The sequence below is a fragment of the Dromiciops gliroides genome, chromosome 4 (genome assembly GCF_019393635.1).
Source record: "Dromiciops gliroides isolate mDroGli1 chromosome 4, mDroGli1.pri, whole genome shotgun sequence".
Lineage (NCBI taxonomy): Eukaryota > Metazoa > Chordata > Mammalia > Microbiotheria > Microbiotheriidae > Dromiciops > Dromiciops gliroides.
In genome coordinates this window covers 495,915,101-495,929,959 of record NC_057864.1, presented here as the reverse complement: position 1 = coordinate 495,929,959, position 14,859 = coordinate 495,915,101, and the positions used below count along the sequence as shown (strand labels likewise).

The 14,859-nt window shown below is 50.4% G+C and overlaps 1 protein-coding gene across 4 annotated transcripts in view; it reads left to right on the top strand.

The window, feature by feature from the left end:
• Positions 1–14,859, top strand: part of ADARB1 (adenosine deaminase RNA specific B1) — a 179,560-nt gene that overhangs the window by 84,166 nt on the left and 80,535 nt on the right. Inside the window, exon 1 of one of the 4 annotated variants that reach the window (XM_044001599.1) lies at positions 8,877–9,093. The exons of the other annotated variants lie outside the window; for them this stretch is intronic. Within the exon in view, the coding sequence (XP_043857534.1) occupies positions 8,961–9,093 (133 nt within the window). The 5' untranslated portion in view covers positions 8,877–8,960. Of the gene's footprint in view, positions 1–8,876; positions 9,094–14,859 lie in introns of those variants that run through there. 4 annotated transcript variants of the gene reach the window in all.

Here is a 14,859-nt window from a genome sequence, read left to right as displayed (position 1 = left end):
CCCATGTGGCTGTGCCAGATCTAGGTGATTCCTGGGAATGTGCTGCTGGGAGCCGGAATTGGCTCCCCGAACTACTCGGACCCTCTGCAGAGGCCACATGGCTGCAGAGCTCAGGCTGGAAGGAAGCCCAAAGAGCTGAAAGGCTGGGGGTGCTGGAGCATGTCAGGCCTGGGAGAGGACCTGGAGAGGGGGATGGAGGGTCCTTCCTGAGTGTGGAACTGCTGAGAGGCCAACATGGCTGGTCATAGAGTGTATGTGTGTGTGTGTGTGTGTGTGTGTGTGTGTATGTGTGAGAGAGAGAGAGAGAATGGGTGGGACATTCCAGTGTCAGAAGACTGGGGGGCTCGGAAGGGCCCAGAGAGGTTTCTATCTGATGCTAGAGAGACCAGAGAGCCACTGAAGATCACTGAGCCCTGGGGTGTTTTTAGGAAGGTCACTTCAGCAGTCTGAGTCAGGGAGACCAATTCAAAGGCAATAATGAGGGCAAGAGGGGCCGAAAGGCCTGGCCTGGGGTGCTCTGGCAGTGAAGCAGGCATGTGGGATGAGAGGCATCAGGCTGACATGCTGAGGCTGAGACATGGACTGAGAGGGCTGGGAAGGAGCTCAGAGGAGGAGAGGGCTGGGGGAAGGGGGAGCGGTCTCCAGCTGGTGTCTTTCAGGACAATTTCTGAACATAATGTTTTGAGTGTAAAGACCTTTAAAACACAGTTCTAGGTCACCTTCGATGCAGAAAAAGTTTGCCCCAGGATGTGGTAGAGAACGTATATATAAAGGACTCACTTGAAGAAGTTAAAAACTCTGAAGGGGGCAGGTTTTCTTTCTTTTTGTTATGAAGGAGTGCTTTGCTAGGATCTTTTTTCAAAAGAACATTCTGAGAACCTTCTAATTAAAAATTGGTGACTTTAAGGGCACAGGCAAAAATAACATTAATTGAATACTAGGAATGTCAGAGGCTGAATGACATATGATTATTTATGACCTTCTCTCAGAATTATACATTTATTAACTTGCAAATCAATGGCAACTGGAGGCAGAGCCTTGATGTACATACTGGTCAGGTCAGAGCAGAGAAGGGGAAAAGGTTTCTTCAGACTAAACCCAGCAGCACTTGGCTTGCTCTTTGGGAGGGGCTCCCCTGAGGCTGTTCTGTCCTTACATGATCTGGATGGGCTGAGGGGAGGAGGCTGCCCCCCGGCTGCCCTCCCAGGGATGAGACTCCAGTATATTAACATGCAGTGAAAAGAGCTGGCACCCCATCGGTGTGATCTCTAGTTCACAGTGCACACATCTACCATAATTAGGGAACCTTAACCTCATCATGCTGAAAGATTCTTTTTTTTTTTTTTTTGGTGAGGCAATTGGGGTTGAGTGACTTCCCCAGGGTCACACAGCTAGTAAGTGTGTAAAGTGTCTGAGGCCAGATTTGAACTCAGGTCCTCCTGAATCCAGGGCCAGTGCTCTATCCACTGCGCCACCTAGCTGCCCCTGAAAGATTCTTAAATGACTCTGACTTTCAATAAAGAAAAAAATATTGGGGGCAGCTAGGTGGCGCAGTGGATAGAGCACTGGCCCTCAATTCAGGAGGACCTGAGTTCAAATCCAGAATCAGACGCTTGACACTAGCTGTGTGACCCTGGGCTAGAGAGACCAAAGAGTCACTGAAGATCACTGAGCCCCGCAAAAAAAAAAGAAGAAAGAAAGAAAGGAAGGAAGGAAGGAAGGAAGGAAGGAAGGAAGGAAGGAAGGAAGGAAGGAAGGAAGGAAGGAAGGAAGGAAGGAAGGAAGGAAGGAAGGAAGAAAAAGAAAAGAAAAAGAATATATATATTAGGAAGATTTACTGGGCTTTGGATGGAATCATTTCATATGGAAAAACAACTTTTTAGCTTGTGGCTTAAAGACCAGATTAGTGTTTGTTTCTGTGAGGTAAAGACAACACCACAGACTTCAGAATAGATCGAGTGGAGCTGGGAATGCAAGAGGAAGTGGACAGTGCTGCCCGGCGCCCCCATTGGGTCTTCTTGACAGGATCACCCACCTTTCTCTATTCCTCTGAGGGTTGGCTTCTTTTGTCCCCTTTAAAAGCATTTTTCGATGTGAAAACAGAATTAAGTGATATGCCCCCAAGCTCATACCTTTGCCCTATTTCTATCTCTTGTTTGGATCTGTCTGTTTATCTATCTACCTACCTACATGTATATATGTACATATACATATATAGATACACACACATAGATACACACATTTATTTGGTTCAGTATTTTAGAATTGACCCTGCATTGTTGAACTGGAGAAGAGCAGGGCTACTTAGATTTTGGCTGGGGAGATTTCTTGGTGGGGAGGGGGAGCCCCCTCTCTCTGTTCCTTCTTATTCTCTGTGACTTATCTGTATTTTCCCATTTCTGCCCCCTCCAGCCTCCCCATGGAGGATCTGCCTGGTGCTGCTTGCTGGTCAGCTGTCAGCTATCTGCCTCCTGCCCGATGGATGATGGACCAGAGTTATCTCTGTCCTACAGTAGAAGGCAGAAAAACCTCTTATTCCCCTAGGTTGGCTTCTCCCAAGTACAGTCCCCAATACATCCATGTCAAATGAATCATGTCCAGAATTATGGGAACAACCAGTTTTGCATTTTTTTGGTAACTGGATAAAATACAGCATTTTGGTGCCTTTTAGACGACTTGTGCATGCCGACAAGGCTGTGAGTCAGCTGATGATTGGAGCGGGGGGGGTCTCCATCCAATCATAACCGCCCTCTGTCCTCTTCCCTCCTACAATGAATTGCTGTGATTCCCCATTACACTGAGGAGTGAATGTAGACTCATCTTTTTGGCCTTTCCCACTTGGAGCCCATCACACTGAGGACCCGCTGAATTGGCCTTTGGACCTTCCTTACACATGTCGTCCATCTCCTGTCTCCAGATCTTTGAGCTCCTCCGGGTGCCTGCATGCTCCTCCCTCCTCATCTCTGCCCCATAGAACCCCTTGTTTCCCTCAGGCTCCGCTCAGGTCCCACTTTCCCAATTGCCTCAGATCACAGGGCCCATCCCTCAGTGACCTTGTGTCTGTGTGCGTGCGTGTGGACATGCTGTGCAGCCTCCCCTCACTTAACTCTAAACTCTCGGGCAAGGAGGTCCGGGTCTGGCATGTGGCAGAGGGGGCAGTATTCTGCACCCCAAAGAGGGACCCTTTCTCAGCTCTTCCCTAGGGTCAAGAGGCCATTCATTGACACAGTGTTTGTTCCATCCGTGGTCCTTGACTGTATACAGTGTTTTCCCAGCTCTGCTTCCCTCGGTCCTCCTTGGCCCTCTCCAGATTCTTCATATTTGACCCTTCTCAGAGCCGCCAGACCCCGAAGCCAGAGCCCGTTTAGTCAAAGTCCGCATGTGGTGACGTCTACTTTCTTCCCTGCTCTTCAGTTCTACAAAAAGTCCTGCCATGAATATTTCGGTCTGTGGCCTCTTGGGGCAGGTTTGCTCGGCAGCAGGCTCTCCGGGCCCAAGGATGCAGGCAGATCGGCCGGTCTCTTACTTTCCAGCATGATTGGACCAATTCCCAGGTGTGGCCACGGACGCTCTCATCTCTGCGGGCCTGTCCCCTCCAGCATGGACATTCGTCCTCTTCCTCCTTCGTCCCATTTTCGGGGGGGGGGCGGGGAGGCCCCACCCGGGGAAGTGAGGTTTTTCTGTGTTTCTCTTGAGGAACTTTTGGATTATCTGCCCTTCTTTGGGAGGGACCTGTGCGTGTCCTTAGGTCCTGACTCCTCTGGCCAGGCTACACCTGATCCCACCCAGACTTTCTGAGCAAAAGAATCTTGTTCAGCAAATGAGTCTCATGCCTCCTCTTAGGGCAGGAGCTCATGGAGCCCAGAGGAAGGGTCTCTTTTTCATTTCTTGTCCCCTTCCCTGTCCCATGGCAGGTGATCCATCCGTGGTGGTTGGCCTGGGGCCACAGCTCTCTGGGTCTAGCCATTGGTCCCTCCCTGGTGATGCTGCAGCTCAGAGGCCAACAGGGCATCAGACACTGTCAATGAAGGGACAGCAGACCCCACCTGGGCCTGTGTGCAGGTCTGGCTGATGACCTTAGAAATGCAGTAGAACTCCAGAGAGTGAGGAGGGGTTGGAGGAGCCGCTTTTGGAGCGCCAGCTGTCCAGATAAGGGACCTGCTAAGAGAGGACCAAGGGGAGGATGAGGGATAGTCAATTGACCAATGGATGGGTTGTTCCTGAGCCCTTTGGGGTTAGGCTGGGGATTCTCAAGCATTTCCAGGTGGAGGACTCCTTCTGTGGGCAGATCTATGCCCATGGGACGGTAGTGGCACAGACTCCATCACTGACAGGAAATTCAGCTCAGTTCAGCCTAGGTGTACTAGGGTGTTGGCCTCTGTGCCAGGCACTGTGCTGGATGCTGAGCATCCAAATGCAAGATGGGCCTTGTCCTCAAGGAGATTGTACCCTAGTGGCGGAAGACCCCCTCGTAAAGAGAGCTGGGAGGGGCAAAGTAAGGAGAGAGCTGAGCCCAGCTCAGCGTGTCGGGGCAGGCGGAGCTCTGGCGGGAGGGGGTGCGAAGGAAAGGCCACTTTGGGTGGTGCGTGCAATTTTGCTGGAGCCATTATTCCGACGAATTCCCCAAGCTGATTATCGAATGTTAAATCACACAGCGCTTCCAGTACCTAGCACGGTCTTGGCACAGAGCTGGAGCTGGCTTCATGCTTGTTGGTGGATCAGTAGAGGGAATGTTGCCTTTTTCTTTTTACTGATTATCCTAATTTCTTTTTTTTTGTTGATATGGCTAACATTTCTGGTAGGAGTTAAATAATCACGACAGTTGGTGTCCTTTGCTTCCCTCCTGAATTTAGTGGAGAAACTTTTCTCTATTACAAATTATGCTAACTCTTGGCTTTATTGATATCGCTTTTTTTTTTTTTACAAATCATATGAAGGAAAGGCCCTTTCATTCATATACCATTACAGTGTTTTAATAGAAATTAGTGCTTTATTTTTGTCAAATATTTTTGGTACATCTATTATTCTAACCATATTTTTATTTCATCATTAACATAGCTTATTATGCTCATTGTTTTCCTAACGTTGAAATACCATTGCATTACTACTTTTAATCCAATATGATTGTAACGAATACCTTACATTGCTGCACTCTTTGTCAATATTTTCATTTGTATTTTCTATCAACGTTTATGAGGAGTATCAATTGTCTTTTTCTGCTTTGTTCCTCCCTGATTTGAAAATCAGGGCCATTGGTCTGTGAAAGAGTTTGGTGGTTTATCTTCCTTTTCTCTTCCTGGAAACAAGTTCTTTTTTTCTGATGCTTGATGGAAACCATTTGTAAATTTATCTGTGCCTGGGTTTGTTTTTATGGTAGTTCATTTGTGGTTGGCCAAGTTTCTCTTTCTGACTTGCTTTTGTTTAAGTTATCTAGTTCCTGTTTGTAGATTTTGGTTTTACATGTTGTTGTTGTCGAGTTGTTTCCAACTCCTTGTGGCCCCATTTGGGGTTTTCTCAGCAAAATAACTAGGGTGGTTCGCCATTTCCTTCTCTAGCTCATTTTGCAGATGAGAAAACTCAGGCAAAAAGGGTGAAGTGACTTGCCCAGGGTCCCACAGCTAGTAAGTGCCTGAGGCCAGATTTTCACTCATGAAGAAGGGTCTTCCTGACTCTAGACCTGTCACTCTTTTCTCTGTAGTGCTCAGCTGCCCCTTAGTATTCTATCCTTTGTACATATCTGCCCATTCATTTTGGTTTGGGCATATTTTGCCATGTAATTTAGGGCAAGAGTTCCTGATCATTTTTCTTTCTTTCCTCCTATTTGTTATGAATTCCCTTTTCACTTTGGATTTTTCCAGTTTGATTTTGTACTTGGATGTACACTTCATTCCTATTATCAAATGATCTATTCATCAGTTTAGTTTGTCTTTTTAATTTTCACAATCTTCTTCTGTACCTTTTGCCATTATTAGCTTGTTTGTATTCTAAGTGTTCTTGGCCAAGTATTAGGCGAGGAGGAGGTGACAGAGGTGGTGTGCCTGACTTCAGAGGACAGGACCTGGGAGTAAGAGCGGTGTGGGATAGAGAAGGGAAAAGGCAATGGTGAGTCCAGCTGAGAGCGGATTGCCCGGCCTGTGTTGGAATGGGGAAGGGGTGTTCAGAGGAGCTGGCTGTTAGGATCCTCTAGGCTTTGGTCTGGGTGATCGGAGAGGGAAGGCAGGATGCAGGGGCAGGGCATGCATGGCTTTTCGAGTTGACCTGGTTGATGGTCAGGTCATGACTGTGAGGGAATAAAGCGTGCCCAGGGTCTGTGTTCTGATCTGGCACTAGGAGGACAGTTGGTGAATCTGGAGATTGGGAGGAGGCTGAAGACTAAGTCTCCGATTTCTCCTGCCCATCCTCTGCTCCTCTCTTACTTCAAAGACCTTGGGATTGGCCAATGCTTTGGATGGTGCCAGAGATCTCTGACCTGGAGGTCCTCCCATTGCCTGCCCACCTTAATGTTCTTGTACTTGACCTTGGGTCAGCGATGGGGCCCAGGGGCAGAGGCTTTTCTTGGGAGAAGACTCCACCCCAGAAAAACCAGAGCTTTGTCAAGTAAAAGAGGTGGCCCAAACCATCAGCTGGCCAGCTCAGTATGGTGGAGAGCAAGGATATGCTGGGGAACATTGTTATAGTGGATAATAGGCTGGCCTAGTGACCCTGGAAGGAGGGGAGGAAAAGGGTATGGAAGCAGGAGGTCTGGGTAATGTGTCCAAAAGTCTGGGAAGAGCATGATCTGGGGCAACAAGAGCCACAGATTCCCTATGGCTACCGCCCTAGGGACCCAGAGGACTTTCTGTTTGAGTTTGGTCTACACAGAAGAACCTGCTATACCAGAGGAGGTTCAGTGCCCAGCCCAGATGGGCAGGGGGCCCCTCCTGCACCTGGTCAAGGCCACTTGGAGACTCTAGCTGAGATGGAGGCTGACTGGTAGGTTAGGAGGCACATGGCAGCCAAGGCCAATGAGCTACCAAGGAGATGTGGGGGAATTGGAGCCTATTTGGAACCAGACTGCCCGTGGTGGAAAGGGGCTAAGAACATCTCCTGAGCTGCAGCATGGCCCTTGGCCCACACAGGGGTGCAGATTGTGGTCTCTCCATTCCCACACCACCAGAGGGGTCCTGTTACCTCAGACCGCCCCACCCCAGAGTGCAGGTGGGTGTCCGTTATTATCACTACCTCCTGTGGTCTTCTAAGCTGTGCCAGCAGCCACTCCACAGCACCCAAGCAGTCCTGTTACCTCAGACCAAGAAAGAATGGTCTGCTAAATGACAGTAAGAGTCTCTTTTTTATTGGATTTCTAGTAAAACTCCTGCTGTTTTTAGTAGGTGGCAATACTTGGGTTAAAATGGAGGCTGGTCTGGTTTGGGGAGGGCATAGGCTGAGGGGCCCTCTGCCCTCTCAGGTACAGTGATGGGAGGAGAAGGGGAGGTGCTGGGACAGTGTGTGGGTCAGTACTCCCATAACCTCCAAGAGGAGACTCAGTGATGCCAGGAGTGCCAGGGAGTTTTCACAGTTAGTTTGGACACTCAGGACACAAGACAATTCTTATGCTATGCAAAGAAGTTTGGACTTGCTCTGCAGGAGGGAGGAGCTGCAAATCAGCTGCTCTGGGGTAGCAGGCAGGAGGTCGAGAGAGGCTGGACCCATGTGTGAGTCTGTGGAGTGTGGAAGCTTCTTCCCAGGCTGCAGGTGGCCTGCACCTGCTCTGCAGCTTCTGCCTGGACTTGCCTAGTCTCATGGCCACTAGGTGTTGGGGGTGAGACTTGAACTCAGGTCCTCCTGTCTCTGAAGCTGGCCACATGCTCTCTTGGCCGTTTTCCATCCCAGCCTGTAAGCTGTCCTATTAGAAGGAAGGGGTAGCCCCTGAAGCTGATCAGTGAGGAGGAGACTTCACCCAGTGGTGATCACCATTGACTCCAGCCAGAGCCCCCGGCCCCTCCCACCTGGATGGGCTGGGGTTGGAGCCAGGAGAGCTGGAGCCTCTTGGAATAGGAATCACCTTTTTAAAGCCACACACCCCACAAGAAGTCCTGGTGAACATGACAAGAAATTGTGTGAAGCATACACATTTCCCATTGCCATCCAGTGGTAGGCATTTATTGAGCACCAGCTGTTTGGCAGGTGCTATGGTGGGTGTGGTTGGGTGCTAAGACAAGAGCAGACCTTCCTGCCCTGGGGAGCTGGCCTGCCAACCCTCCTTGCGGTGTGTCCATGGACCCATCTGCCTCGTCCTAAGTGGGAAATAAGCCAGCTCGCTCCTTTCCTTCCTACGGTAAACAGTGTGACTTTTACTCTTCCTCCCCGCCCCCGCCAGGCTCACCATCCTGTGCCTGGGATTTCTTTCTGTCGCTTTACTTTTTTTTTTTTTTGCGGGGCAATGAGGGTTAAGTGACTTGCCCAGGGTCACACAGCCAGTTCGTGTCAAGTGTTTGAGGTCGGATTTGAACTCAGGTCCTCCTGAATCCAGGGCCGGTGCTTTATCCACTACGCCACCTAGCTGCCCCCTCTGTCTCTTTACTTTAACCCTTCCCTTTCTCAAGGGCACTTTTCAGGGGGGCTCTGATGGCCAGAGGCGCTGGGCGGGACTGCCAGAGAACGCTTTGGCATCCTGCAGTTTGAAGTGCCTGTCCCAGGCAGCGAGTGTGGGGAAGGGTTAACGATCACATGCGCCGGTCGCCCTCCCGCCCGCCCGCCCGCCCGCCTCTGGGGCCGGGGCGCAGGCTGCAGGGGCGCAGGCTGCCTCTCGGGGGCTGCTGGGTTTGTCTTCAGTCCTGCGGTTTGATGAATGAACCTTGAGCAGAGCCGAGCAACCGCAGCCACTGTGGGGAGCCCGGGAGGCCGGCGCGGCTTCACTCTGCTTGTCAGCCTAGCATGCAGCCGGACACTGCCCGGAGCTCCGGAGCCTAGCGGGAGGGATGCCCAGCTGCTCCTGGCAGCCTCTCGTGGCCATGGCCTCCCTACTGTCTGGGACTTTGACCATGAGGACCCTGTCCAGCATTGCCAAGCGGCGTTGCAAGCGGAGGCGCAGGAAACGTTCAGAGAGGAGAGGTAGTGAGGGTGCCTGCGGGGGTGCATGCCTGCCTGTCCAGAGTGCTAGGGGTGCCCGCTCCTCCCCAACTCCCCCAGCTTACCCGCTGAGCTGTGTGTGTGGTATCCCCAAGAGTAGCCTGAGGTTATCGGGCACCTGGCGGCTTGCTCTTTGCCGAGCCCTACTTTCCTATTAGCATCTCAGAAAAGGGGCCAGACAGCCTCTGGGGGCCACCATGACTGCCTGGATCGTCTCCTACCCCCCCCCCCCCCCAGCCTCGAAGCGTTGGCGTTTATGTCTAGGAAATCCGTTTCCGAGCTCTAGAAGTTAGTGGCTTTGTAACTGTTTAGAAGAAGGTGTGTGTGTGTGAATATGTGAGTGTGAGCGTGGGTGAGTTTGTGTGCATGTGTGTTTGAATGGATGTGTATTTTGGGGGTGTATTGTGACCCCCATACTGGCCTGGCCAGCGGCCCTGGCTGCATCTGCTCTTTCTTGCTCATAAGCCAGGTTTCTAACTTGTCCAGTGTCTTCTGTATGGAACAGTGGCCACAGTCAGACCCTCCCCCCCCCCCATCCGATTTTTGCAGAGTTGTGAGACAAGTCTTCACCCCCTGCTTCTCTTCTGAGCTTATCTAGCCGGGCAGGCCTTTAGTGGATTTTCACGGACTCTTCAAGCCCGTGCCGGGACCCCTTATCGAGACCTAACGGCTCCCTATGCTGCCGATTGTCGACTGTCTCCTTGCAATGTGTGCTCATTCACGGGCATGCCTTTGCCCAGCGAGGTGGTTCTGCCAGCGACAGCACAGCTGTGCAGAAAGGACTTGGGCCCCATAGAAAGGTGTCCCCATTTTCTCATACTGTCTGTGGCCCCTTGAGGCTGGCACTCTTGCTGCCTACCCCCTTTTTTTCCTCCAGTTTTACTGTCCCGGGGCTGGTGCTTCCTTTGCTGGGTTGTAGGGACCATCCAAGAGAACTCAGGCCCAGGGGATTGTAACTGACAAAAGGCCCGCGAGTCGCTGTCCAGCAGCTATCCTTCCTGAAGGTCCTTCTGCCTTCAACTGTCCTAGGGGTCATGGAAACATCTCACTCAGTATAGCAAACGTTAGGAGGACATTAAAATCCTTGAAGTCACATGCTCCCAAACACTAGATGGTTCACTGATATGGAATCTCTTGTGCTTTGGGCTACCAAGAGTGACTGAGAAAAAAGTTGTGCCCCAAAGCCTTTCCCCAGAGAGAAGCAGGCAGGCATCCAGGCAGCCTCACAGTCAGATCCCCAGAGAGGAAGGCTGCTTCTTGGGCTCATTCCGAACCTCCGTGAAGGTGGCACATCTCCTTTGTCCTTGGTCTTAGGTTGGAAAATAAGGATGTTTTTAGGTCCTTCTTTCACACCACTAATAAATGTTGAGATGTTTTTAGGTCAGATGGGGGTGTGTGTGATGCAAAGACTGAATCAAAGGCGAACAGAAACGATCATTTGTGAATTAGAATCGGATTGTAGAGTCCCATGTCATCTAATTAGTCTTTAATAAAAATAACCTAAGCGATATGGACTAAATGTAATCTTAAGCAAATAGGAAAAGATGCAGAGAAGAGAGTACTTCATTGTGTGGGTTGTTAGGATGAGAGGTTTGCTTTTATTTGTGTTCAAGTCATTTTTACTTCACTAACTTTGGCATTTATATTGCATTTACAAATTCCTCAGGGGGAAGCACCTTTATTTTTTTCTCTCACAGTCTGTCTTCCTGAGAACCAGAAAGAATCATCAGTATTTCTGAAGATTATTGAAGGCAGGATGCTTAATCATAGCTAAACCAAACCTATCAGCCAGTAGATCCAGACAAGCTATGGAGAATTCGTTTCTAATCAGTGAACTAGTTGAAAGAAAGAACCTTAGGTGCCCCCTCCCCTTTCCTCCACACCACATAAGTAGGAGACAATGTGTGAGAAGCTGGTTTCAGGCTTCCTGAATTCTTGGCATCGTGGGTCTGACAATTAGAAATCTGAGTCTCAGCAAGTACAGAAAGGAACCTTCTTGTACTCGTAGATCTGAGCAGCTTCTTTCTTCTTCCTGAAGGATTAGAGACCTGGGCCATCCATTTTCTCACACTAAAAGCTGAAGAAAGGAAGGCTTCCTTGCCCTTACTCTTAATTCCCCCACCTGGCTAGTCCCTTATCTCTCTGTGTAAAGGATTTCTAGTCTTCTGGGACAGGTTGGTGGCAGGCAACTCTGGGAGCAAGCAGTGTTTGCCTCAGCTTATCTTGATCCATGAGTAAGTTAGTTTCTAATATCAGTTGTATTTGAAATGAATAAAATCACACCTCTAGAATCCGTAATTATGTAAATACTGTTAAAACAGGCTCTCCTTCCATTATTTCCGATTGCTGGTTTTTTTAAACTTTAGACTCTTTTACCTTTTCCGTGACTGAGCCTTTTCTCATAGTTATTTCTAGTTTTCTAAGGACTTCTTGGAAACCACAGGTGACGTGTCTTGACTCTAAGGCCATTTCCCCAGCTTCCCATAAGGAAAAGGAAGAGCCCCTCGTCCCAAGCCTGATGGAACATGGGCTGCCGCCTGGGGCTTCTGAGCCAGGGGAGGATGCTGGCTCAGCTGAGACCTTCCTCTTGGCTCCTCTCAGGCTCCTGGAAGATCCCTTTGGCTCCTTAGCCATTCCTGCTGGAATTCCAGGTGCCCGGAACCATAGGTGGTTGAAGGGCATCCCTGAGGAGCCGGAGGGGTTGGGGGAGGGGTAAAGAGGTGCTTTGTGACTGTTCCTATGGGACCAGGTGCAGAAAGGGTGGGGGGAAAGGGAGGCCCTTACATTATAAAAACAGGCTCTCTCTTTCCTTCTCCTCACCAAATAAACAAGTGCGCTTAGGGTGCTGAGCTCTGGCCTGAAGCCTTCCCAGTGCTGATGGAACTGCCCTGCCCTGGTGGCCTGTCCACTGGCCTGGAGAGACTTAGCTCAGGCCCAGGAGCTCTTTGGGGTTGGACGGGACAGGAGGGCAGGGGAGGCAGGCCCCCGGGTATTCCTCACTGGGCATCTGGAGCAGACTGGTGTCTGTGGGGTCTGTAAAGGTGTGCTAGGAATCACAAAGGAGAGCCCAGGGGAACAGGACTGTGTCTGCCACTGCTCACTGCCAACACACCCGAGGAGACATCAGGGCTTGCGCATGTTTGTGTGCATGTGCGCACAAGTGTGTGTGCTGCTCATGGAGCCCCAGCTAGCCCTGTTGATGCCGAGTGAACACATCACTAGATGTCGTGGTGCAGGGCCCCCCAGCTCAGGTCTGCCAGGATTGTAAAGTGTGGCTGTGAGCACCAGCCGGCTCTAGACCTTCGGCTGAGAGAGCTTCTTGTCTGGCTCCAAGTCCAGGTCAGCAAGCCACCGGGGGGCGGGGGCAGCCCATGAGGGCCAGAGAGCCCCCCAGCACAGACTGGGCTTCTTTCTTCCAATCTAAATGATCTTTCAGTAAGCAGGGATTGGTTTTCTTTCCCTCCCACCTCCTTCCGCCTTAAAGAAAGAAAGAAAAAAAAAGCAGCTGTAACAAATATGAGTAGTCAAGCAAATTCATTGGAGCCCTGGCTGCCTCTCTCAGAAAATGCACACCTTGGTCTGGCCCCTGAGTCTGCGCCCTCTCCCCTCTCCAAGGAGTTGGGAGCTGGCTCCATCAGGCCCTCGGGAATTACGGGGGCATCTGCAATCAGGGGGGCCTTTGCATAGGTCAGAGTGCTTAAATCTCACACCACTAAGTTGTTGTCATCATTTACATTGTTTTCCTGGTTCTTAACAAGGGGAAAAGCCCCTGGCTGGGCCCTCCTCCCTTACAGCTTGTATTAGCTTCAAGGTGGACACTTGCATGAACAAGCCAACAAATGGATAATGGATAGATGGATGAATGAATAAACAAGCATTTGTTAATCACTTACTGTATGCTGGGCCCTGAGCTAAGCATTAGGGATGCGAATACAAAAAGTGACAGTCTGATGGGGGGACAACTCTCATAGGCCAGTGGTGCCCTCCCAGAAAAGGATGCTTAGGTCTGCTAAGTCACAGAATGAAGGGAAAAATGACCCAAGCCAGTTGTCTGACCCTCTTCCAGAAGTAGTGGGTTCATTGGTAGGGTTAGCGTTCCCAGAGCCACAGATGAAGGTGGAGGTGAAGTAGACCCTAAGGTGGCCTGGGGAGTCAGGTGCATGGGATGCGAAGCGTGATCTGGTCTGGTCTGTGGCTGACCAGGCAGAGTGGGATCCGTAAGCTGTCAGTCACCTAGGAAGGCTGTTTGCCCCAGGGAGAGAGCTTCCCAATTTAGTGGATTAACTCCCCTGGAACAAAGGGATGGGGCAAGTTAAAGAGGAAAGATTCCGGAGGAGTGGCAAGACAGACACCTGCAGCAAAGGGCAAAATGACCTGGGTGCATGCACGGGTGGGATGAGAATCTCGAGGTCGGCAGGTGGAAACAAAGTATGCCAGAGGAAAGGGGTGACATGTTGAGGGACAAGTCCAAGGTGTAGAGTAATTTCAAAGACATGGTCCCATTTTCACATGCTGCTCATTCACAGCACGGGGATAACATGGTCAGATGGTTTTAATCAGTATCTTATCTATACAAAATATGGCTATATCTCAGTGAGAGAAAAACCTGTTTGTTGGTGCAGTATCCCTCTTCCTCCTCCTCCTCCTCCTCCTTCTTCCTCTCCTCTTATTCTTCCTTTTCCTCCTCCCCCTCTTTCCTCTCCTCCTCTTCCTTCTCTTCTTCTTCCTCCTCCTCCATCATGTTATTTGCACTAGGAGTTTGTCTAATTAACACTTTAATTGGGGGGACAAAATTAACTGCCTTGGCAGACTGGTCATAATTTCCAGATGAAGTCTTCATATATTTTCTCTTGTGTCCTTCTTATAAAAATTCCAAGTGCTGCTAATCCTGGCTCTTATAGAGGTCAGTTATTGCTCACTCCTGTGAGGGGCCCTTTTGATCCAAAGCAGGGAGGAACCCATCTCTGCTTACAGAAAAGTGGGCCACCTGCCTGGGGACGGAGCCCGAGGAGGCTGGAGGACAGGCAGATGTCCAGCATGGGGAGGTGGCAGCCCCACGGCCCCCTGCTCCCTTCTGGCTCTGTCACATCAGCACCCAACACCACATCTTAGGAAGGAGGGCGATAAGCTGGGGAGCACCCCAGGGGGCAGCCCGGGAGAAGAAGGGAAAAACGGGCCCATTTAGGCAACTGTATACATGCAGGGTGGGCTACCCCAGGAGTGGTGACACCCTCATTATAGATGTTCAGGCAGAGGCTGGAGGGGGTTCCAGCTCAGTTCGTGTTGGGCTGGATGCGTCAACAGACCCTTCCAAGGCTGAGAGCCTGTGGTTCTATGAAGAGTGCTCAGATACTAAGCTGGGCATTGTGCACTTCGAATAGCCAATGGCCGCATGCATGTGTCTGCAGACAGATCTGTCTCCCTTCAGTGATGACCATTTCCCACGGCTTCTGAAGCAGATGTATTAGAAATGTCCTTTCTCTAAGTCCATAAAGAAGAGCACAGCTATGCTGGCTACCTGTCCAGTATCAGGCCTGCCTCTGCCGATGGTTCACTTGGGGATGTCAGCTGTCTTTAGTTTTCAGTGGAATGACCATCTGTGGATGCAAATGTGGAAACTGGCTCATTTGCACGTAGACCCACTTCTCTGCTTATTCAGAGATAGCAGCCCTTCGGTGGTAGAGAGGACTTGGAGACAGGAGACCTCGGTTCAAATCTTCCCTTAGATACTTACTAGCTAAGGGACCT